General features: G+C 49.0%; 1 protein-coding gene across 2 annotated transcripts in view; it reads right to left on the bottom strand.

Moving 5' to 3' along the window:
* Nucleotides 1-7,646: 7,646 nt before the first annotated feature.
* The window catches only part of IFT88 (intraflagellar transport 88), a 96,769-nt gene continuing 78,665 nt past the window's right edge, over nucleotides 7,647-25,750 (bottom strand). Inside the window, exons 24-25 of one of the 2 annotated variants that reach the window (XM_008067985.1) lie at nucleotides 8,404-8,514; nucleotides 7,647-8,191 (exon numbers count right to left, since the gene is read on the bottom strand). In XM_008067985.1, coding sequence (XP_008066176.1) covers nucleotides 8,070-8,191; nucleotides 8,404-8,514 — 233 coding nt within the window. In that variant the 3' untranslated portion in view covers nucleotides 7,647-8,069. The remainder of the gene's footprint in view (nucleotides 8,192-8,403; nucleotides 8,515-25,750) is intronic. The other variant, XM_008067984.2, reaches the window with a different exon arrangement.

Raw genomic sequence — 25,750 nt, 5'->3', positions numbered from 1 at the left:
AGCCGCGCGTGGACGGCAGGGACCGGCCCTGCCGACGGTTTTGGAAACCCCGGGACGGTGTGCGCTTTGGTGTTGACTCAGCGGCTCGCTATTGGCCGCGCCCCTTCAGCTGTGCGTCGCAGAAAGACTCTTACGCGCCTCGACTGCCCCTCACTGAATGGTGTGGCGGTTTATTCGCGGCTGAAAGCCCAGTGTGAGCCATTCACGGCTCTTGGTGAGTAAACACTTGTTTGGGGCCACGGAACACTTATTTTCCGATCGGTTGTACATCGTTCGTGTTTCCTTCCCGGTAGAACGGGAATAAAGGTTTCAGTGCTCAGATGCTGCTTTGGTATTTGAAAAACAGGACGGTGTGGGCGGCCTGCAAGAGGGGAGGCGCCAGCCTGGGAGGAACCCCGCCCGCCTGCCCGTCCTGTCGCCCGGCGCGGGACACGCAAGTGTCGTGCGCGTGTGGCGACGCGGTGCCTTCTCCCCTGGAAGTCGGAAAGGAGGCATTTACTTCCCACAGTTTTCTTTTTTGTGAAAGATCACCGGTTACTGGAAACGCCCCCCTGTTTGGGAGAACATAAAGTTCATCTTGGTGAGACTCAGCAGCTGACAAGTCATAAACAGGTAGGGCTGTCTTAGTTCTTTGCTTTTTAATGGATTTCCCACAGATTTCAACAGATTTAGGAAGATGCAAAATGAACATTTTAGTCATTAAGTCCGAACTCGAGCCCTAGAAGCGAGAAAGAGGCATCAGCGGACCGAAGGCCGAGCCCACTGCCTTCCCTCGGAAAGCACCGTCAGCTGTGTGGTCAGGCTCTCCGCGTGGACTCCCAGCCGCCATCCGGGGCCGGCATGGCCGCAGGGCTCCCTGGCGTGGACCGTGCGCTGGGAGGCCTTCCGTCACCCGCAGTGCTGGGACCCCGAGGCTGGCCCGCGGCACCCCGGCCGCTCTCGCCGCCTCAGGGGACTTGGCACCGGGACCGTCCTCGGACCTGCCTGCGTGCACCTCACCTTCGTCCCTTCCTGCTGCTCCTTTGTTCAGGGCTGGCCCCAGGGTGCCCCCGTGCCGCCCCCCTGCACGCCCACGCGCTCACACCCAGTTCCACGCGACCGCGTTGGCTGCAGCTCTCGTCCCCGCGCCTCCCAGCCGTCAGAGTCTCCTGACCTCCGGGCGTCTCCAGCGCCCATGCGCCCCACCCCAGCCCGAAGCCCTGGTGCCTTGGGCCCTCCCGCCTCCCGCACAGTCAGACCCGGCCCATCTCGGGCCTCCCCAGCCACCCACGTGCTTCCCGTCTGCAGAGGGCCTGGCCCTGCCCCCTCTCCCTGTCGCACCCGCCGGAAGTGGCTCCAGCTCTGCCGTGCCACCCAGGCCGCCGCCACCCATGCTGGCCTAGCCTCATGTGCCGGCCACACTCGCCCAGCTGTCCCCTGAGCTCTCGCCTCCCTCTTCCCTCCTCCCAAGTTGCGCCTGCCCACGCTGCCTTCCGGACGCAGGCGAGGCCACCCCCGTCCCGCCCACCTCCAGGCAGGCTGACCTTGAGTCGGGCTCACGGCCGTCTTTCGCCCGGCCTGACGGATGAGCCTCTCAGCCCCACATCCCATCCTGCCCCCTTCACAGCCGACATTTGACTGTCTTTATTCTCTGATAACAACCTCCACCCCCTCCACCCTCCATTCTCTGGTCCTGTTGCAACTGAGCACTTACCCTCAATGCTTCCTTTTTTTTTTGTGAAGAGATGGGTTCTGATCGTGTGTTCTGGGTTGGCAAGCACGGGCCGCTTACAGGTGCGATCACGGCACACTCCAGCCTCGGACTTCTGAGTTCAAGAAGCAGTCCTTCTGCCTCGGCCTCCCCAGGGGCTGGGACTGCAGGCGCACACCACTGCCACCAACCCCATTGCCATGACTTTTAACGAGGCCGCAGTGCTGTGACCCTTGCCTGGGTCAGTCATCTTTAACTCATGAGACCCTTCTGTGTCCTTCAACAGCCAGCCACTCCCTGTTCCTCTGGGTCCGTGTTTGTAGGTTTCTTCTTGCACCTCTCCAAGCCCTTCTGCAGGCGCGTGTCAGTCCATGACGGGGAGGCGTTCTGAGAACATCTGCCAGGCGCGTGTCAGTCCACGACGGGGAGGCATTCTGAGAACATCTGCCAGGCGATCTTGTCATTGTGTGACCATCATGGTGTGTGCTCACACACGCCTCCTGCACGCCCAGGCTGCACAGCTCAGCCTCTCACTCCTGGGCAACAGGCCTGCACAGCATGTGACTGCATTGAACACTGCAGGTCACTGTTGCACTATAGTATTTGTGTATTTAAACATCTCTAAATGTAGAAAAGGGACTTGGGGACCACCTCCAGAAACACCGTCACTGTCACATTGAAAGAGGAGGTAGCTAGAAACCACTAGGCAGACACACAGGCCAGGTCCAAAGTAGCAAACTAAAGGAGACAGCTAGTAAACAACTTGGCAGGTGGGCACACAGGATGGTCCCTGGTAACAAAGTTACAAACTAGGAGGCACCATCTGGAAAATAACTCTGGACCTGCTCAGACAGACAGGGCAGGTCCCCAGGTAACAAAGCAACAGACTTCCTGCTGTGAGTTTGGAAAACATCCTATCAGCTCAATCGTAGGGCTATATAAGCACCAAGTTTCAGCTCTAAATCGCAACCCTATTGTGTCCCCTCTGGCTCTGGAAGCTTTTCTGTCCCTTCAATAAATCCTGCTTTCTCAATCTTCTGGCCATCCATGTCCCTCATTCTTCCTGGGCATGAGATGAGAACCCCAATCTGAAGAGCTGCAGGAGACTGTCAGAGCCAAGAGCTGTGCGCCCTGGAGGCTGGCTTCCCAGCTGACAGAGCCGGCTGAACTGGGAGAGCTGCCAGCAGAAGGTGAGACTCCGAAGCCGAGACCCTCCTGAGCCTTGGCTTGCCAGCCCACCAAATCAGCAACACTCTCAGGCTAGCTTGCCGGCCCATTAGAGCCAACACTCCAGGGCAAGGCTTGCCAACCCATCAAGCTGACCCTCTCTGGGGCTTGGCTGGCTGACCCACTGAGCTGACACACTCACAGTTCAGGCCAACCTGAAAGATCCATATCAATGTGGCACATGACTGAAGTGTGTCTACTGTGAGGATCATGAGGTTCGGTCTTATATTTTGTTGCTTAGTTGGGATACCTTTTTTCCCCTTTCTTTTCTTCTCTTGAGTTGGAGTCTCACTTTGTTGCCCGGCCATTGCAGCCTTGACCTGCTGGACGCCAGCGATCCTTCCACTTCAGCCTTCCAAGTAGCTGGAACTAAAGGCGTGCGCTACCATGCCCAGTTAATTTTTCAATTTATTGTAGAAACAAGGTCTCACCATGTTGCCCAGGCTGATCTCGAACCCACGAGCTCAGGCAATCCTCTCGCCTCGGCCTCCCAAAGTGCTGGGATTATAGGCTTGAACCACCATGACCAGCTGGGATATTTACATTTATATTTACAGTCTATTTACATTTTCTATATTTACTAGCACAATTACTAAGATGATGGTGTTTAACTTTGCCATTACTGACGTAACAGCCTGAGTCCTGCCACCTTGCTTCTTGCCTCTGTGCCCTCCTGCTTGCTGTTACCTGCCTTCCTTGGGAGGCATCAAGTATTTTTATCATTATAATTTATCCTCCATTAGCTTTTTAGGAAAACTTTTATTTTGAAATAACTTCAGACTTACGGAAAAGTTGTAAGAATAGTACAAAGCACTCTGCATGGCCTCACTCCGGTCCCCCGTTTAATCTTCCCCCACACCTGCCTTTTCACTGTACTTTCTTCCAAACCACTGATAATTTGAGTGGCAGGACTCAGAACCCTCTGTCCAAACTCCTTCCGTGTATATTTCCCAGGAACAAAGACATTCACTCACATAACCACGGTGCGATGATCAGTCCTGGAACATGTTACAGATATGATGCTATTATCGAATATCGATATCCCCCAACTTATGATGATCTAACTTAGGATTTTTCAGATCCACCATGTGTTGACTGGGATGTAATCCCCTCAAAAGTCGAGGGCCATCTAGACTTAGGGTTCGTGTTATGATTTTCAGTTGGCCTATCTGGGGACTAAGTGGATTTCCAGCTGATGATATTTCTGACTCACAGCAGGTTTATCGGGCTGCAGCCCCTTGAGAATCAAGGAGTATCTGGATGCCACGTTCACGTGGAACCACTGTCTCTACGATGTCCTTCCCCAGTCCAGGATCTTATCAAGGTTCACTCATTGCAGTTTGTTGACAAATCTCTTTAGTCTCCTTTAATCTGAAATTGTTCCTCAGGCTTACTTTTTTTTTTTTTTTCTCCTTTGGCCTTGACGTTTTTGAAAAGGTCAGACCAGTAATTTTGCTGACTGTCCCTCAAATCATGACACCTCTTGGGATTAGGTCAGGTTAGCTTGGTAGAAGGATGAACACGGGGGTCTGTGCCTCTCAGGGCGTCCCATCATTGGCTGTTTTAGTTCTCGTCACTGGTTAAGGCACCACCAATTTCCTTCGATATAAAACTACTGCTTTGATAATTCATAAGCAAGTTGGGGAAAGACTTTGGGGCTATATCACATACTGTTCTCACTGAACTTCGCTTTACTGACTGTAGCCACCACCGATGGTTCTGACCTGAGTCACTTCCTACTGTGACCTGGCACTGTCTGAACAATGCGCCAGGCCTACAGCAGTTTAACCCCAGTCCTGACCTGGGGGCTGGTATCGTCATGTATTTTCTCGATGTCACAAGCCCACAGGGCATAATGATGGCTGCAGTCTCTCATGTCCCCACACCTTCTGGTACTTTCTGTCCTTTCCGGCATGTTGTGCTTCCCTCCAGGGTCATATTCCATTTGCCTGCAGACTGAGTATTTTTCTGGAGGGCTAGTTTCCTGATCATTCATTTTCTCATGTTGTCTGAAGTCTTCAACCTTGAAGTTTACAGGAAAAAATTCTAGGCTGCAGGGTTTTTTTTCCCCCCTTACCTTACAGACATCGCTCTATTGTTTTCTGGGGCCATGGTTTCTACTAAACAGTCACTCAAAGTCTTACTTATGTTCTTCTGAATACAATGTGTCCTTTTTTATTCTGGTTATTTAAAAAATTAGTGTCTTTGGTTCTCAAGAGTGTATTTTCTTTCTAGTGATTCTTGGTGTTTGCTGAGCTTCCAAGATCTGTGGGTTGATGTCTTTCATCATGGTGGGAAAATTCTAGACACAATCTAGTCTAATGTTACTTCTGCCCCTTTCTCTTCTTCTGTTCCTGGGATTCCTGGAATAATAATTTAAACTCTTGATGACACCCCAAATTTGTATTACCAGCTGCTTTATTTTTCCTTTTTTCTTTCTCTGTGCTTTGGTTTGGATTTTCCTGTTTACCTGCTCACTATTCCTGACATATGCTGAGTCAATACATTATTTAATCCATCCACATGAGCTAATTTCAGATACTGTCTGTCAGCTCCAGGTTATCCATGTGATAACTCTTTTTCATAGATTCCATCTTTTATCAATTTTGTCTGTCTTTTCTCTATTTCATTTAGCACACTGAGAATAGAGACCTTGTTTGCTGATCTGTTGTCTGGATTATCCAGGATCTGCTTCTGTTTATGTTTTCTCTTGATTATCTGTCATGCTTTCTTGTCTCCTTGCATGTCTAGTAATTTAATTATATGCCAAGCTTCGTACACACAAGAGTCATAGAGATGACAAATGATATTTTTACTGGGGAAAGGTCCTCTTTCCTCTGTTAGCAGAGAAGATTCAGAAGTACACCCAGATAGTGAGCTGGGTCACAGTGGTTGCACAACTCATTCCACCCCTGGTTCAGGTCTGCCCTTCTAGACTTTTGACCAGGAGCCTGGCAGATTTGTGTCCTCAGCTGAGAAAGATGGAAAAAGAGCCAAGCCAGCCCCTGGGGGTTTTGATATGGGATCACTAGCCTCCTGTCTCACACAGAGTCACAGGAGAGCAAATGTCTTGAGGGTGGAGTAGTTATGACTTGTGGAACATCCTTCCTCTAGCAGGACTTTGTCCCCTCAGGACTGTGGGAGACCTAACTAAGCCTTGAGAGACTCCACTCCAGTCCCAGCTGAAGCCCCACTCCGGCAAATGCCCCATGGTGGAACACCAGTTGTTCACTTGGAGCTTCTCTGTTTCCAATTTGTTGAGCAATCCTGCATGACACCAAAAGCTCCAGGCGTATCTCTTCCCCCACCTGGGCTCTTTTCCCTGGGCGAGCGCCATTCTCGGCCCACCGCCAGAAATGGCTCTCTTCTCTCAGAACTGTAGCCTTTTGGCATCCACAGTTCTCCAGTGAGTTTGCAATGACGTATGTTTCCCCTCGCCGCTGCAGAGGGCCACTGGCCCGCCATGACCTACCGTGTTCTCCTGAGAGGAGGAAGTGCCGTACCCGTGACTTCACGGAACCTGATCAAGTCTCACCATGTCCGTTGCTAGGAACCCAGTCTCCAATGGCCTTCATCTCTCACCCAGGCTGCTGCTAGTGGTTTCGGTTCTTCCTTCCACCCACGCCTGCCCGCCACCATTCGCCCTCAAGACAGTCAGCCTGACCATACACACTCAACTCCTTGCAGAACATGTTGTGCAAGCTCCTCTGTTCAGCCACAGTGCGATTCCAGCCGTCTTTATCAGGCTCTGTGGATCCGGGCCCTGCCCTCTTCTGGGGGCTCGTCCCTCTTCCCTTTCCTGTATGCGCGGTGCACCACCCCCACTGCTGGGCCCATGCCCCCTAGCTCACCGTCACGCGACGCACATGCCCTGATACAACCAGATCATCCTCCTACCAGTGAGCTGGCACGTGCTTTTCTGCCTGGTGTTGACATGAAGGCTGCCTCTTAGAGGCCCTCCTGTCGCCATCACTACCTGTTGCATTGCTCCACGCCATCTTCTTACCTGTACTTGAGTCTGAAGTCCCGCAGTTCTGTCTCCTTCACTCCTGCACACCTGAGTCTTGCACAGTTCCCTGCACATACTAGACTTTCGTGTATTTGTGGCACCTGCCCCCTGAGATCACAGCCCACCTTGGAAGCAAGATCGAGGCCTCACTTTGGTTTCCCTCGTGCTGTGCCTGACAACAGCGAGCTTTCTTGTGGAGTGTGACACATGGGGAGGGGGCCATTCTGCCCTGGAAAGCTGAGCCCCTTCTCCTGACTGCCCCATCACTGCACTTTCTCCGGACAGACTCAACCCACCAACATTGCTAAGGAAAACTGCAGGCAGGCGCCAGGCATGGCGGTGCGTGCCTGCAGTCGCAGCCACTCCCAGCCTGAGGCGGGAGGCTCGAGCCCAGGATTTTGAGGCCAGCCTGGGAAACACAGGGAGACACTGTCCAAGACAAAACAAAACTGCAGGCAGCCTGAGTCACACATGGGAAAAGCAATCTTAGGGGCTGCCACTGCTCGGTGCTGTTGGTACCCACTGGCCTGAAGGGAGAAAGGCATCAGAGAGGGGAGCAGTGGGTTACAGCTTGATGTTCCCTCTCATTAGACTTCAAAATGCTCCACGACATAACTTCAGTGTCATGATCCCCACCAGGCAAAACTTCCAAAGATCGATCGTTTCTAGACACGAAATCTACTTTGGATAAAGATTCACCAGGAATATGTCCTAACACAGTACTTTTCAAGCTGCAGTGAGATCAGTGTTGTGATTTCACTGCTAGCACTTTATTTTGTTTTAATGAGATGACAGAAAATATCAAGCTGGGCTGCACTGTAACGATGGTGATGAACATCTGTGAGAACATTTGCGTGCAGGTACTAGGCGGGTTGTGCTACGAAGTTTACTTCTTCCTGTGGGTCAATGTTTTTCAACAGATGAGGAAGTCACTGGCCTAAAGTATTACTTTCACGTTTTTGTTGCATTAAAAAAAGAGAAAAGAATCCCACAGCTTAAACCCAAATCCATAGAACAGAATACACCCAATTAAAGTTTTAACAGTGGACAAAGCTCGTGTTTGGACGCTTCGTCGAAGCTGGGTAGGAGTCCTGTCTCACAGCAATCCAGCATCGGAGGATAGCAGCACACTGAAGCGGGGTGCTACTCTGGAAGCAAGTCCCCACCTAACTCTTCATCAGCAAAGTCATCCTCTTCGCTTCTTTTTCGGGCTGCAGTTTTTGGTCTTTCTACTTGAGGGCCAAGTGGGTCCACATAGGAGGCATCTAGGTTCAGACAGACAGTTATGTTAGTGTTAAAAAGAAAAACAACACACGTGAGACCAGTCAGCCGCACAGTCAGAGCTGGACAGCTCAGAGTGAACAGGGCGTCTGTCTATGTACATCGAATCCCTGGCAATTCCCAGCCACACTTCTTGCACCTCGCCGTCTCCGCAGACCCCCATGCCTGGGGAGGTGGGTGGGAGGGCCACACTTGCCTATTTCTTTGTTGCTGCTGCTCTCATAAGGGTCATTTGTCCCGGGTAAAGCTCTGAGCTTGGCACTCAGCCGCTCACTCTTACTGCTGGCACTGCAGTTCTGGCCACTGTCTGAAGACACAAAAATAAAAATGCAGTTGTTTAATATGTCAAGAAAACAACAGTACGTTATGCATCTTAAGGCACACGTGTTTGCCAGCAAACAGGCAGACTATGTCATTTGGAAGCCAGTGTCTTAGGGATGTAACCTGTTTTCCAAAATTCAAAAGAAATCGCTTGTGGCAAACCTGTCACCCAGATGAAGCATCACTGAGGTGTCGCCTTGCATGTGCCCTGCCACACGTGTGCCTAGTGCAGGTTTCCACTGCACAGAAGAACTTGAGCAAAGTTAAAAGACTGCCCTGACTACCACATCCTTGAAGGAAAAACAAGCAGGAAGACCAGCATGAGCCCTGGCACCCACCTCCTCCCGAGGCTGGCGAGAGGCTTCAAGCCACACCACAACACCTGGGACACAGCTAGGGCAGCGAACCCACCTCACACACGGGCTTTTTCAAACATGGAGAAGGTTCTTACAGAAGAGGATTCGACCTTGGCTTGATACAAGGAAGGACTTAAAAGGAATGACAGCTGCCCAAGGACAGAAAGAATACAGTCTGTATCACCGAAGGTTCTCAGGCGGGGCTGAACACTAACACGATAGGAAACACTGGCGGGTGCTTTTTAGCCTGAAATGTCTATTCATATCTTTTATGAAAGAAGGACTCTAGCCCCACAGTTTTTATTTCTTCCCCTTAAAATTCCTACAGTGGTATTTTTTTCTATTATGTAAGCCTCACTTTCAATGAGTAGTCCAATAAAATACATCGACAATTTCTTTTTTGAGTCTATTCATGTTTTAGGTACTGATACTGCCTCTGGGAAGAAATCAGGATGGTCTTTAAAATCCACACACATTAAGATGAGCCAGCTGACCCCAAGTCACATGTCCCTGCTGGGTTTTACCCAAAACATTACCCTTTCCCTATCATGGATGTTGTTGGAAAAATAAAACTCCTTGATGCACTGAAAATGTCTATGCACTTCAGGGTGTTTTAAATTATTTTGTTCCTCTCTAATTTCTTGCTAAAACAAAGTCATTTTTTCCTATTCAGAAATGTATATGGGTGTTTTTCAAACTGCCTGCGGGAGCTCAGGTCAATTAAGCTTGAAAACCATGGCTCTGGGCAATATATTTCTCGTGCTTCCCTTTTTATATTGATATGAGTCAGCAACTAAACTCTAATATTTCCTTCAGGTACCCCAAACTCTTCTGAAATCCCAATACACAATTCCCAGCTTGAAAGGCTCAAATTCTGTGGAAAAAGCAACCCTTTAAAAAATAAAACCTAGCCAGGTACGGTGGCTCACACCTGTAAACCCAGCACTTTGGGAGGCCGAGGTGAGTGAACTACCTGAGCCCAGGGGTTCCAGCTACTTGGAAGGCTGAGGCAGAAGGATCGCCTGAGACCAGCAGGTCGAGGCTGCGATGTCCATGCGCGTGCCACTGCACTCCAGCCTGGGCGACAGAGTGAGACTCTAACTAAATGAATCAATCCCGACCTCTTGAAAAACTTCAGTTGTCGCTGAAAAACCGTAAGTGCAGATTTTTAAACAGTTTCATCATTAAGACCAGTGGGAGTATATTGTAAATGCCACCGTTTACTCATTGTCAACCAACTTTCACAGAGTAACAATGCCACCCATAGGCAGGTATAATGAAGACAATTAGCATTTGGAAGTCTGTGTGGATTTTATGCTTAAATAAAATGATACAGTTTTGGAAATTATTATCTTTGTTTCACTATAACAATGTGCAATCATTATCTCCTAAAGGGCAATTAATAATATGTTCAGAAAATAAAAATTTGAAGATCAATTTATCTAACTTATCTATCAATTAACACCCAAACTTCCAATTGCTACTTTTATTTCTTTTGTTAGAAAAAAAATCTTAGAATCATAAAGTTTAGTATGAAAGAGAATCTTGGCCGGGCTCGGTGGCTCAGCCTGTAATCCCGCGCCTTTGGGAGGCTGAGGTGAGTGGATTGCCTGAACCCGCGGATTCGAGACCCGCCTGGGCAGTGAGACCTCATCTCTACAATAAATCAAAAAATCAGCCGGGCGTGGTAGCGCATGCCTGTAATTCCGGCTACTGGGAAGGCTGAGGTGGAAGGATTGCTGGAGCCCAGCAGGTCGAGGCTGCGGTAGCTAGGAGCGGCCACTGCACTCCAGTCTGGGCGACAGAGTGAGACTCCAACTCAAAATAAAATAAAATAAAATAAAAGAGAATCTTGAAACTTATCTATGCCAAAAAAAAGAATTCCTGTACAAAACGAACGAGGTCAGGAGATAATTTCCAAAGTAAACAACAAATAGCCAATAAATATATTTAAAAAGTCTCACCTTCCACAGCCTTAGAAATAGGTGAGAAAGAGCAAGTTAGAACCCTCTGGGTTGAAAGATGCCTTTTTGGAAGGCTAAAAAAGAGGACAAACTATACTGTTGATGATACAATAAAATTATATATGAAAAAGGAATGAACAAATATAAAACAAAGTATATAAAATATAAACTCACAGTGGTCAGCTGTGGGGCCACAGGAGACAGAGCGGGAGGAGACATGTTGGCACAACATGAGGTTCTGGTTCTGTCTCAGCTCCGTTAACTGTTGTTTGACTAATGTGCATCAGAACTTAGAAGTGCTACTGTATTTTTTTTCCTTTTGAGTTGGGCTCTTGCTCTGTTGCCCAGGCTGGCATGCAGTGGCACACTCACTATGATCAGGGCTCACTGCAGCCTCAACCTCCGAGGTTCCGGTGATCCTCCCACCTCAGCCTCTTGAGTAGCTGGGACTACAGGCATGGACTACCATGCCCAGTTAATTTTTCTATTTTTTGCAAAGATGAGGCCTTGCTGTGTTGCCTAGGCTGGTCTCTAAATCCTGACCTCAAGCTCCTGCCTCAGCCTCCCCAAGTGCTAGGGTCACAAGCATGAGCCACCACACCCGACCTACTACGTTCTTTTATATGACCATATTTTACAATTTAATTCTAAATGTGAGACAGTTTTACCTATTAAAATGGCAGAATATCAGGTTAGCAAGTGAAATAAACAAAAAAGCTGAGAGTAATTTGGTGGTATTTATCAAAAGATTTAGGATTCTGCAGTCAGTGAGATGGCAGAACAGGAAGTCCGAGACTTCACTCCCCCTCCCCAGAGACACCGATTTCACAATGTCCAAGCCTTTATGAGAACTCCAGAGATCAGTTAGGAAGTCAGGGTACCCCAAGCAGTCTCAAAGCCAAGACCAGTTGCATGAAACAGGTAAGAGCTGTTCCACTTAAACCATGCTGGCCCTCCCCCGAAATGACACTGCGCACGACGTGGAGAAGCCCGCACCGCAGCAGCCCACATGGCAGAAGCCCATGTCACAGCTCTGCTCTTGGGGGAAGAGAAGAGTGAGTGAACCGCCAACATTCTGGTCTCTGGGATGCCCGGGGACTCTGTTTCCATCTCACCCAACTCGAGCCCATCGCCCTGGGATGCCTGATGCCTGCTAAGACTAGACAGCTTGGGAGCTGGTTGTGGAACCGGGCCACCAGCACCGCTCTCAGCTGGCAGGAGGAGTCCGGCCATGGCTCCTCCCTTGGAGGCAAGAAGCAAGTGGACTTGTGTCCAGTGCTCTGGCTTGGGAGCAGCTGAAGGGACTGGTTCTGGCTCAGCTGACTTGGAGTGCACATGAGGAACCGGCATGCCCAGGTAGCTGGGGTCACATAGAACCAGAGTGCTCTGTAGCTCGCTGTGGCCCCAGAAGTCCTTCAGTGCTGCAGACGGGTACCAGGGAGTACAAGGGGCAAGGTCCTAACAGAGAAGTCGGCAGGCCTCTTTAACTGGAAAATCACACGGTCAAGGCCAGGGAGGAAATGCTTCCCCGTGAGAGCTTTACAAGGCCCCATACTCTCTAGCCAGGCTGACTGGTGAAGGTCTTCTTCTATACAAAGCCAGTCTGTAGAGATGTGAAGAACTGACTCTTTTTTCAAGTGGTCAGATTTCAACAAATTATAACAAAAAACAAGGATGCATAGCCCAATTAAATATATCTCCAGAAACCAACCCTAAAAAATAGAGATTTGGGTTGAACACGGTGGCTCAAACCTGTAATCCCAGCATTTTGGAAAGCAGAGGGGAGAGGATTGCCTGAGTCCAGGGGTTCAAGACCAGCCTGGGCAACTTGGCGAGGCCTTGTTGCTGCAATAAATAAGAAAAGTAGCTGGACGTGATGGCGCATTCCTGTAGTTCCGGCTACTCGGAAGGCTGAGGTGGAAGAATCGCCTGAGCCAGAAGGTCAAGACTGCAATGGCCATGAGCATGCCACTGCACTCCAGCCTGGGTGAGAGAATGAGACTCCGACTCAAAAAAACAAACAAACAAATAAAAAACAGGAGATCTATGAATTACCTGACAAATAATTCAAAATAATCATTTAAAGAAGTTCACTGTGTTGTAAGACAACTAAACAAAGTCAGGAAAATAATAAATGAACAAAGTGAAATTATGAACAAAGAGACAGAAACTTAAAGAAAACAATAAACAGAAATTTTGAATTTCTTTATTGAATTGGAAAATTCAATAAAGAGGACTGTTAGCAGACTTGATCAAGCAGAAGAAAGAATCCATTAACTCAAAAACAGGTCATTTGAAATTATCAAGTCAGAGGGAAAAAGAAAAAACAATGAAGAAAAGTGAAGAAAGTCTATAGGAATTACAGGATACCATCAAGTGGATCAATATAAGCATCAAGGGAGTTCCAGAAAGAGAAGAAAGTATAGGGTAAAGAGCTTATGTGAAGAAATAATGGCCGAAATTTCCCCAATCTGGGAAGCAACAGACATCCACATTCAAGAAGCTCAGAGGACTCCAACTATGATGAGCCCCAAAAGGCTGACACTGGCACACATTATAACCAAGCTGTCCAAAGTCGCAGACAGAGCATCTTGAAACCAGCCAAAGGAAAGGAACTTGTCACCTACAAAGGAGCACCAATAAGATTAACAGCAGATTTTTCAAATGAGATATTACAGGCAAACAAGTGGTGGGATGATTTATTCTAAGTGCTAAAAGAAGAAATACACCTCTCAACTAAGAATACTATATCTGACAAAACTCTCCTTTAAAAATGAAAATAAACAAAATTGACAGACCACTAGCTAGATTAACCAACAATAAAAGAGAGAAGATTTAAATAAGTACAACTGGCAATCATAAAGATGACATTACAACTAACGCCACAGAAATACAAAATATCAGCAGAGACTACTACAAGCAGCTCTATGCACACAAACTAGGAAACCTAGAGGAAATGAATAAAGTCATGGAAATATGCAACTTCCCAAGACTGAATCAAGAAGAAACAGAAATTCTGACCAGACCAATAACACATAATAAAATAAAATCAGTAATAAAAAAATCTTCCAACCAGAAAAATCTCCAAGATCAGATGGATTCACAGCCAATTTAGACATACAAAGAAGAGCTGGTACCAATATTACTGAAATTACTCCAAAAAATCAAGAAGGGAGTCCTCCCTAACTCATTCTATGAATCCAGTATCACTCTGACACAAAAATCAGGCAAGGACACATCAAAAAAAACTACAGACCAATATCCCTGGATGAACAGAGATGCAAAAAAATCCTCAACAAAATACTAGCAAAGTGAATCCAACAATACATTAAAAAAAAACTGACACCATCAACTGGGTTTTATTACAGGGATACAAGAATGGGTCAGCGTACACACATCAATAAATGTGATTCACCACATAAACAACACTAAAAACAAAAACCATATGCGCATCTTGACACATGCAAAAAAAATCTGGTAAAACCCAACATTCTTTCATGATGAAAATTCTCAACAGACTAAGTATTGAAGGAAGATATCTCAAAATAGTAAGAGCCATATATGACAAACCCACAACCAGCATCAGAGTAAACGGAGGAAGTCAGAAGCATCCCCCTAAGAATCACAACCAGGAAAGGATATCCACTCTCACCATTCCTGTTCAACAAATACTGGAAGTCCTAGCCAGAGCAATTAGGCGAAAGAAAGAAATAAAATGCATTCAAATTGGAAAGAGGAAATCAAATTACCTCTGTTCATGATTGTATACCTAGAAAACCCTGAGGACTCCTAGACTTGATAGATGACTTCAGTAAGGTCTCAGGATACAAATCAATATGCAAAAATCAGTAGCATTTCTGTACACCAATAGTGTTCAAGCTGAGAACCAAATCAAGAACTTAATCTCATTTGCAACAGCCATGCAAAAAAGATAAAATACCAAGGAATATATTTAACTAAGAAGGTGAATAATTTCTACAAGGACAACTACAAAACACTGATGAACCAAATCACAAACACAAAGAAATGAAAAAACATCTCATGCTCATGGACTGGAATCAATATTGCTAACATGACCACACTGCCCCAGACAGATTCAGTGCAAGCCCTACGAAATCACCATCATTTTTTAAAAACAGAATTAGAAATAACAATCCTAAAATTCATATTGAACCCCTCAAAAAGCCTAAATAGCCAAAACAATCCAAAGCAAAAAGAACACATTTGGGAACATCACACTGCTTGACTTCAAATTGTACCACAAGGCTACAGTAACTAAAACAGCATGGTACTAGTAAAAAGAAAAAAAGGCTACTCGATCAGTGAAACAGAATAATGAACCCAGTAATAAAGACACATAACGACAACCATCTGACTTTTGACAAAGTCGACAAAGACAAACCATGAGGAAAGGACACCCTGTTCGATACGTTGTGCTGGGAAAACTGGCTAGCCACGCTCAGAGAAATGAAAACTGGACCCTTATCTCTCACCATATAAGAAATTAACGCATGGGGGATTAAAGACTTAAACCTAAGACCTGAGACTATAAAAATCCTAGAAGAAAACCCAGGAAAGACTCTTCTTCTGGAAACCAGTCTAGGCAAAGAATTTATGATGAGGACCCCAAAAGCAAATGCGCCAAAACCAACATCAGATGGGTGGGATTTAAACAACTTAAAAGGCTTCTGCACAGTAAAAGAAACAGAACAGAACAGGAGAAAACATTTGCCAAGAACAAGGAACTCAAACAACTAAATGAGAAAAAATACCCACCCTGTTAAAAACTGGGCAAAGGACATGAACAGACATTTTTCAAAAAAAGTACAAGGGGCCAACAAACACATGAAAAAAAACACTCAACGTCACTAACCACAGAAATACAAATTAAAACCACACTGATGTATCATCTTACACCAGTCACAATGGCTACTATTAAAATGACACTCAAAACAAGTCAGAAAACAACACATATTGGTATGAATATAGAGAAAAGGTACACTTATACACAGTCGGTGGGAATGCAAATTAACCATTCAACCTCTTGAAAAACAGTATGGAGATATCTCAAAGAACTAAAAATAGAACTAACATTTGACTGAGCAATTCCACTACCAGATGTCGACCTAAAGGAAAAGCAATCGTTACATAAAAAGGATACTTGCACCATACGTTTATCAAGCACTTTTCACAACAGCAAAATCATGAATCTAGCCTATGTGTCCGTCAATGGTTGATTGAATAAAGAAAATGTGGCATATACACACCATGGAATACTACGCAGCCACAAAAAAGAATAAAATCATGTCCTCTGCAGCAACATGGACAGCACTGGGAGTCATCATCCCAAGTGAACTTAGAAACAGAAAATCAAATACTGCATGTTCTCATTTGTAAGTGGGAGCTGAACACTGTACACACGGACGTGAAGGTGTAAACAACAGACACCGAGGACTCCAAAGGAGGGGAGAGTGGGAGAGCAGCGAGGGCTGGCGTCGTGTGTGGGCACGCTGTTCACTGCTGGGCAGCGGAGGAGCCAGAAGCCCACTCTCACCATCATGCAGTAGGCCCCTGCGGCAGACACACACACGAGTCTAGCGTCAAAAGGTAAGTACAGAAGAGGAAGGGAAGGCCAAGGTGAGACCTTCTGGAAAAACAGAAGCTGGGGGAGGTCACGGCCGCCAGATCTGCCAGACACAGTGGCTACAGAGGGTCTTTCCGGCGGAAACGAAAGACTGCAAGGCAGCAGCATGGACGCTCACACCTGCGCAACGCTCGTGGGAGACGGGGACCCGAGTGCTGTCATGGCAGTGGAGACACCACTTGTAATGAGTGTGTGTGACCGAAAAGATAAAACCGTGAAGAATAATCACAACCATAAAGCCGAGCTGCGGTCACAGAACATCAAGAGGTGTAATCTGTGACATCGATAGCAAGGTGGGGGGAGGTGACGGAATTAATATTTTTATGCAGTTGCTCGTCAGTTAAAAATGAATTCTTATAACTTAAGGGGTTTCGTGTAATCTCCATTGTAACTACAAAGAAAATAACTATATAAGATTCAGAAAATGAGAGAAGAACCAAACCGTATCACTACGAAAAAAATCAGACACAAAGGCAGGCAGCAGGAGGGCAGAATAGCCACAAGACACACCAGAACAACCAACACAACCATGACAGTAAGTCCTTCCCGTCAGTCGTTACTTTAAGTGTGTTGATTAAACTCTCCACCCTAAAGACACGGAGTGGTTAAAAACAGACAGAGTGGATAAAAACAGGATTCAACTATGCCTTCTCCAAGAGACTTTCCCTTACACCACAGGCGTAGCACAGGCAGAGCATAAAGGGCAGAAAAATGTCCCAGGAGGGAACCAACAGCGAGCAGGAGTGCCCATACCTATTTCAGACAGAACAGACGGCGCCGAGAAGCACACGGCAGAACGGAGGCTTGGCCGCGCCACCTTCGGGAACATGTGGGAGACGTTTACAGGAATCATGTAACCATAAATAACTTCCATGAGGTCACACTGGTAACACAATTTAAAGAGCCAATAAAAATACCTGTTTCCTGTACTTTCTTAATGTACTGATTTCTGCATGCTCTTTTTTTTTTTTTGAGTTGGAGTATCACTGTCACCCAAGGCTGGAGTGCAGTGGCACGCTCATGACCACCACAACCTCAACCCTGCTGGGCTCCAACGATCCTTCCACCTCAGCCTTCCAAGTAGCTGGAACTACAGGCGCATGCCGCCACGCCTGGCTAATTTATATTTTATTTTATTGTAGAGACCAGGTCTTGCCAAGTTGCCTAGGCTTGTCTCAATCCCCTGGGCTCAGGCAATCCTCTCGCCTCCGCCTCCCAAAGTGCTGGGATTACAGGTATGAGCCACGGAGCCCAGCCTCTGCTCGTTCTTAAGTGAACACTATTTTGCTTAGAGAAAAGTATAAAGAAAAATGCACTGTGCAATTACTGTTACTTTCCCCTCTCTAGTTGCACATAAGAATGTTTCTCAGAAGTTATATAATCCCTGGAAGCTGCTACATTAGAGGATCCAAGTCTCGAGGTTCCCAATGGCAATGTGATCCCTAAGAATGGTCAGGGAGCCTGATGTGGGCTCTCACCTCAGAGAGGACAGAGGGTCTACAGTGACCGCAAGGATGACGCAGCCCGAGAGGAAGTTACACCTGGAGTTCCTTCCATCTGGACAGGAACTCAGCCCCGGGGGTCCCACCACAAATAATGCGATCAATATGTGCACATAGAGCTCTCTGTCTGAATCTCATTATTTCCTTAAAATACATTCCTATCAAAGGGATCAAAGAATACCCTAATGGATGCACTCAACACTCCTGGCAGGAACCACTAAAGATTCCCACCAGTAGCATCCAGTGAACTGAGACTGCTCAGCTCAGCTCATCCTTGAGAAGTAGTTTTTTTTTGTTTTTTTTTGAGTTGGAGTCTCACTGTCGCCCGGACTGGAGTGCGGTGGCCGCTCCCAGCCACCGCAGCCTCGACCTGTTGGGCTCCGGCGATTCTTCCGCCTCAGCCTTTCCAGTAGCCGGGATTACAGGCATGCGCTACCACGCCCGGCTGATTTTTTTTATTTATTGTAGAGATGAGGTCTTGCGGCACAGGCGGGTCTCGAACCCGCGGGCTCAGGCAATCCGCTCACCTCAGCCTCCCAAAGCGCTGGGATTACAGGCTGAGCCACTGAGCCCGGCTGAGGCTCACATTTTAACTTCCATGCATGAAAGGACAGCTCAATTCTCTTCTCACCTCCCAACCCCCATTCACCTCCGAGATCCCTGGAACTGGATTCTGCCTCTGACAGTGTACAAGGACTGCATTCTTAGGGGCACCAATGCTATCTTAGCTGAAACATCAAATGGCCCTTCGGAGTCTTCAAGGCCCGATTAGTGAATCGTATCCAGCGAATCTCCAACATGTCCCCTTCCCTGAAGCCAGGAAGTCAATCCACTGTCCCCTGTCAGCTTCTCACCGTTTGAAACTTTCTAAACATCCCTCCCATGCCTCTGAGCGCTACAATCATGATGGCTCCACTCTTTCTAGTCTCTTCTTAAGTGGTTCTTCTCAGTGAGCTCTAGACTGATGTCTCCACCATTAGACATTCTAACGTGATTTTGGTCTATCTCTTCCAACCCAGAATAATACACAATTTAGCACCTCCTGAGATGTAGCACTCAGGAAGACCTGCTTTTGTCCATAAGTATGAGGACAGGTTTGTTTGTATCTAGAAATACTGAAGTGTGTCAGGCCACATCTCTGAGACCCTGGCGGGATCCGCTGTCCAGTGATTCCTGGGTGCTCTGATGTTGGACCTGCCCGCAGCCTACCCTCCTCTAGGCGGAAGCCGATCGCCTCTGCCCGTGCCCTTCCAAGTTAAGGGGTACAACTTGCTGCTGCAGAAGCAAAGTGCTTCCGACCCCACAGTCTGAGAAAGCCACACTGTCACCTGCTCGGACGGCTCCGTCCTCACGTGACCGGACACCCAGGTCTGGCCTTCCTCTGAGCTCTCCAGCTGGCCTTCCGCCGCTCCAGCTGTGGCTCTGGGCTTGATTCCCCCACCCTCACTCCCACTGAAGCAATCACAGCGCGACCTAACAAACGGCTAATAGGGACAGACAGCAGGTGGAAACACCGACCCAGACGGCTGCCGGAACGGGCCTCTCTCAGGCGGGGGAAGTGGTGGAGGGGAAGGGGAGGTGAGCACAAAGCAGGCACAGATTTGGGTTTTTAGCCTGTCTTGCGACGGAACTGCTTATCTCAACGCCTGGGAGGTGAAGAGCATGTGATGGGCATTTTGGAAAGTGACGGTGTTCACCGAGCACTTTCTATGGGCGAAGCGTGATAAACGCTCATTTGCTGACAGAAAGGAAGGAGGGAAAGAGGCAGAAAGAGCTGGGAAAGTGTGTGCTCATGTGTATGAACGCACATGTGTGAAAAAAATACATGTGTGTGTGCATGTATTTTACAGATATATGCAATCCGTATTTACAAGTAGATATGGCATGTACATATATGTATACGTGTGCACATATTGTTTGCAAAGTTTTTACATGGAACTTCCTGTGCTTTTTGTCACTTGCCTCTGATGGCAATTATAAAATGGGAGTTTCACACATGTTTTGGTGAACTGTGGCCTCACTGGAATATCCAGCTTTCCAAACTGGCACCTTCAAAACGTTTACATGCATACTTTCTTGTATTTCTGTTTAAACAAGAGAATTAATGTCTACACTGAGACAGAGGCACTGCTGTTACACTCCCTCCTGAGTGGATGAGCGTGGCCCCGTGGCGGGGGACACATGGAGGCTAACACACATGCAGAGGCCGCGTGCATGGAACATGGGCAAGGCACAGGTGCCAGCTGGGGACGCCGCAGCCCCGGCCCTGCCCACGCACGCCCCTGTTGACAAGAGCACAGCTGCCAGCTCGCCCCCGCGGCACCTGCCGTGTCGGGAGCTGCTTTGAGAGCTTTCCACGTGTGCACTCTCCCCTCCCCCTACAACCTCTCATTTTACTGATGAGGAAGCTAGGACAAGGGTGATAGGGTTGCCCAAGGGCACCTGGCGAGGCAGCTGAGACAGGGGCTCCCGGATGCTGAATGAGCACCAGGCCAGAGGTATTAATGACAACGCCTGCAGACTCAGGGAACAGGCTCAGGGCCAGAGGACAGAGTGCACTTGTGGCTGCACGACGCCTGGGCCACTCGGTGTGTGTGTCAGCATCTCAGGAGTGGCTGAGTTATGAACAGCTGCAGTAGTTCTGAGAGATGTCCACTGGTAGAGTCTTACCAGTAAGCCGCACACCTGGGTTAGAGGATGCGATGTGCTCTGAGTAAAGGGTAATTCTTTGCCCCCATAATTACCACAAATGCTCAGGCAGGGTTGGCCCTGGTGCAGGGACCAGCAAGCTGCAGTCTGTGGCCACGTCTGGCCCATCCTGTTTTTCTGTATCCAGCGAGCTAAGATTGCTTTTCTCTTTAAACATTTAAAAGTGTACAAACAGTTGGGCTCGGTGGCTCAGCCTGTAATCCCAGCAGTTTGGGAGGCCAAGGCTAGAGGACTGCCTGAGCCCGCAGATTCGAGACCCACCTGGGCAACTTGGCAAGACCTCGTCTCTACAATAAATAAAATATCAGCCGGGCTCGGTGGCTCAGCCTGTAATCCCGCGCCTTTGGGAGGCTGAGGTGAGTGGATTGCCTAAGCCCGCGGGTTCGAGACCCGCCTGGGCAGCGAGACCTCATCTCTACAATAAAATTAAAAAATCAGCCGGGCGTGGTAGCACATGCCTGTAATTCTGGCTACTCGGAAGGCTGAGGCGGAAGGATCACTGGAGCCCAGCAGGCAAGGCTGCGGTGGCCGGGAGTGGCCACTGCACTCCAGTCTGAGTGACAGAGTGAGACTCCAACTCAAAAAAACAAAACAAAACAAAAAACTGCAGTAAACCATTAAGACTCACACAGAAGGAGCAACAACACAATCTAAAAATGAAGCCTTAGTAATACCATGCTAAAACAAGTCAAAATGCCACTGCCATGCAAACACAGGAAACGCCATCCAAGAGGCCTCTCGGGTCCTGGGGACACTCCCATGAGAGGCGGACATGCTGGCATATGGGCCAGAGCACTTGTTCCCTCCTCAGTTTTCACATGGAGAACAGAAACACTCAATTGCCAAGACTCTGAAATCCAGACTGCATCGCTGCTCACGGAAGCGACGTCCAGGGTGGCTGGACTCAGTTTTTGCTTGTTCTGAATCACTGGATGTTTTGGCATGGAAGTGCTAAAACCCTATCCCCAAATGCTGCATTTATTCAAGAAGTTAAAACAGTTCATTTCATTTTAATTCTGTAAAAACAAACTAAAGTACTGAGAATCCTGGAAGACATAATTCTAAACCAAGCACCATTCTCTTCAGTGTAGTTTTTATCAAGTAGTGATGGCAGCTGCTACCATTTACCAGTTGGGCTTAGTGTGAGACACTCATGCTGCCTGACGAAGGCTTCCCAAGGTGACACCCTTGGAGTGACAGCGTGACAGTGCCAGGGTGCAGGGCTGGAAGCACAAGACTGATGACTGTCACATTCCAGGAACTGACACCCTTGGAGTGACAGTGCCAGGAGATGGAGCTGGAGGCACAGTACTGACAACTGTCACCCTGAATTGCTACCCTTGGGGTGACAGTGCCAGGGTACAGGGCTAGAGGTGCAGGACTGATGACTGTCACACACTGGAACTGGCCATGATAACTGCACAGTGACCTTTCCTACATATCCGATCACACCGAGTTCTGCACAGCTCATTCACATGGAGCCATGGTCCTCCCATGTGGCTGCAACGTCTGGAGCCTGTGAGCCTGTGTGCGTGTAGCTCCCCAGCCCAGCACAGACACACAAGTCTGACTCTGAGGCTGGGGTCTAGCAAGCCTCTGGGTGACACGCACCACAGTCTGAGAAGCCCCAAAGAGGAAGCAGTGAGGTCCACTAAAGATATCAACAACAAAAATACGGCTGGAATGAAACTAGTCTGATCCTCAGACAAACACCAAAACCACAACAGTTCTGAAGGGCCCTCCGCATTTTGGAAACAGTTCCATAGAAACCAGGAATTCTAGTCAGGCTCGGTGGCTCAGCCTGTAATCCTGCGTCTTTGGGAGGCTGAGGTGAGTGGACTGCCTGAGCTCGTGGGTTCGAGACCTCATCTCTACAATAAATCAAAAATTAGCTGGGCGTGGTAGCGCGCGCCTGTAGTTCCAGCTACTCAGACGGCGGAGGCGGAAGGATCGCCGGAGCCCAGCAGGTCGAGGCTGCGGTGGCCAGGAGCGGCCACCGCACTCCAGTCGGGGCGACCGAGTGAGACTCCAACTCAAAAAAAAAGAAACCAGGGATTCTGATGAACACAGTTCTCGGTGAGGCTGGGGACGGCAGGCAGGAATGGAGAGGCCCTGCCTCTCTCTCCAGGGACACTTTCAGCATCTCACTGCAGGCATGCGTTTGCTGTACATGTTCTATTAAACAAGCTCCAGACAGGCCTCACGTGGCTCAGATAAAGGCGGTCCTTCCCATGGTCTAAACTGTGGCTCTCACCCAGACAGTGGGCCCAGTGTTTTCACATCAAGACATCAGTCTCCAGGGCTCACAGATCACAGGCAGGGAGTGGGTGATGGCGGCTCCCTCTCACCTGCGGCTTCTACTGGGAACTCCTAAGTGGGGATGGGAGAGGGACCCCCCCCAAGGGGCCTGGGGTGGCCCTGGAGGAGCCCACACATCCACGGGGGTAGGGGCATCTCGGAGGGCCCAAGGCAAAGGGGAGAGGGGCGAGAGGCACGGCAGTCTGGCTTGCTGCAGCTCTAAGTCAGGCCAGCCTTGGAGTGTGGGCTGAGCTGGGAACCGGAGGAGGAGGTGAGACGCAGCGGGGGGCCGCTCAGCCTCCAACAGGAGTCCTGATGGGGCCGCAGGACGGAGGGGAGCCAGCACGGTGTGTCCTCGGCATTGGGAAATGAGGACCAAGACAGCACAGGCCAGGGCAGGCACCCCGAGAGGGGCCGTTCAGCGTGTTCCACGTGCACCAGAAAACCACGCAACATGAGGCCTGCTTGAGGAACGCCTCCACATCCCTCATGTGAGGATGAGACTTCTTTGTGTTTGTGCACTAGAACTGCAACTATGTCAGACTGAAGTGGATCCGATGGGAGAAAGGAAAACAGATTAAAGAAGAAAAGCAGCAGTGGAGGCACGTTCAGGAGAGCCCTCCTCCAGCAAGACCTCTCTTCCTGCACACAGGGTCCCTCCCCACTGCGTGGACCTGACCATGGAGGGGTCCCCAGCTGCACGAGGCCTGTCCTAGGTGGAGGTCAGCATGACTGCATGAGCAGCACAGAGATGGACCGCCAGAGAGTCCGAATGAGTCTTCATATCAGAGCGTCTGGAATCTCAGTGGCCGGCTGACATTTCCCAGTGGCAGCCGCCAGTCTCCCTGGGGACATGTCAGATGGGACATGGACACTCCTGTGGGCTGTGGGCAGTGCCACACTCTTTGGCAATTCCTGTGCACGCTCTAGCAGCGTATCCGGGGTTCTGATGCTTCTGGGCAGATCTTCAAAGTGAAGCCATCTGGGAAACTCAGCCTCAGGTATGGGAGTGAGGTTTACTGAGTTTCTAAATCCCCAGGGAAAGCTCTGAGAACCTTACATTGGTTGTTGATGTCTGGAAGGACTGGTCAGTGATTCTTAACCAGCAGGATTTTCAGAGAAAAGAGTAGAGTTCTAAGGGATGGGAGGCTGCTTCTAGAACTTGGTAACTAACACTTCCTTAGGGTTGCTGGACAACTGCCTCTTAAGGGACCCTCCATTTCAGGGCACTCAGCCACCATGTCCTACTTCCCAAGACCCCACCCCCCAAGAGTAAGGACGAGGAGGCAGTGCTGGGGGTCACCAATGTGCAGCACTGTGCCTCCTGGCCTCTTGCTGGAGGCAGTGCTGGGGGTCTCCAGTGCACAACACTGTGCGTGTTGGCCTCTTCCTGGAGGCAGCACCAGGGGTCACCAGTGCACAGTGCCATGCCTGCTGGCCTCTGGCGGGAAGAATGCTTTGGGGGCAGGTCCATGAGCCATCATCTGCGACTTCAAGTCCCAAAAAAGCTCTGAAGCTGGGTCTTTAGGGGGCAACATGGGCACTCCTTGGGTACTGCCTCACTTGACTTGAAGTGACCTATGGTCATTATTGGTCATGAGTGTGAATATTCACGTGTCCCTGAATTCCTAAGGAGCGGCAGCTGTGTTGGAGGCTGGGGTGCTCTCCATGGTGACACCGGCATGGCTGACACACCACATCACCACTCTGCTCTCCAGTAAGTTCTGAGTCCCCAACACTGGTCGAAGTCTGGATGAGGGCCATGGGCCTGTGCAGCTCGTGGAGGCTGCGGAAGACCTGGAGGCCAGAGCTCACAGATCCACCATGGGCAGATGGGCCAGGCAGCAGGAGCCAGGGAGGGTATGTGGAGGAGACACCTGTGGCTGGGACAGTAGGAGACAGCAGCACCATCAGGACCGCACAGGTTGAAGCAACAGGGGGTTGGCAGGGCTCTTTGGTGGTAGGTCGTCCCTGTGGCTCTTGCGGCATGAGCTTAACGTGCTTCCACTGATGTCACAAGCTCTGGGCATGGGCTCCCGTGGCCTCAGGAGAACAGGCCAGGACAGGGAGGTTTCAGGGGATGCTAGGCTGGCCCTGGGGGCATCTAGAGGTCTTCTGTGTGGAGACACTGAGGCCGTGATGGCCTGCAACACTTGGTAGGACAGGGCTCAGAAATCAGAAGGAATCCCTGTGCCAGATGCAAGTTCCACCCTAGGGAAGCTAGAAAACACACGTGATTTCTCCATCAACAAGCACGTGCAGCTGAACGGAAGCTGGTGTGACGTTCTGGCAGGATGTAACGATCTCAGGCAGGGGGAATACATCTTACTGGTCCCACTTTCATGGCACTAAGCACAGTGTTAGGTCACAGTTAGCACCAAATACACACTGTGAGAGAATGGTAGGCCTGATCACACCAAGAGCTGTGCTTGTCTCTGTCCTGATTCTCCATCACAGACATGAAGGGAACAGCCAGGTAGTTACACTCAGAGCTGCACATATCTCTGTCCTGACATGAGATCACAGACAGACAAGGGAGCAGCCACCGGGTAGTCACCCCAGGAGCTGCGCCTGTCTCTATCCTGACTCTAGATCACAGATAGACATGAAGGGAGCTGCTGGGTAGTTACTTGGATCTCAATCATCAATTATAGTGCTGAGTATGGGAGAAAAGAACATAGGAATGTTTACAGATCCCATTTTGATATTTACATATATCAATTCACTTTTTTTTTTTTTTTTTTTTGAG

The sequence above is a fragment of the Carlito syrichta genome, unplaced genomic scaffold, assembly GCF_000164805.1.
Source record: "Carlito syrichta isolate Samal-C Ts95f unplaced genomic scaffold, Tarsius_syrichta-2.0.1 Scaffold309850, whole genome shotgun sequence".
In the NCBI taxonomy this organism is placed as follows: domain Eukaryota; kingdom Metazoa; phylum Chordata; class Mammalia; order Primates; family Tarsiidae; genus Carlito; species Carlito syrichta.
The sequence above is the reverse complement of the archived record's forward strand: the minus strand, read 5'-3'. Positions and strand labels throughout refer to the sequence as shown.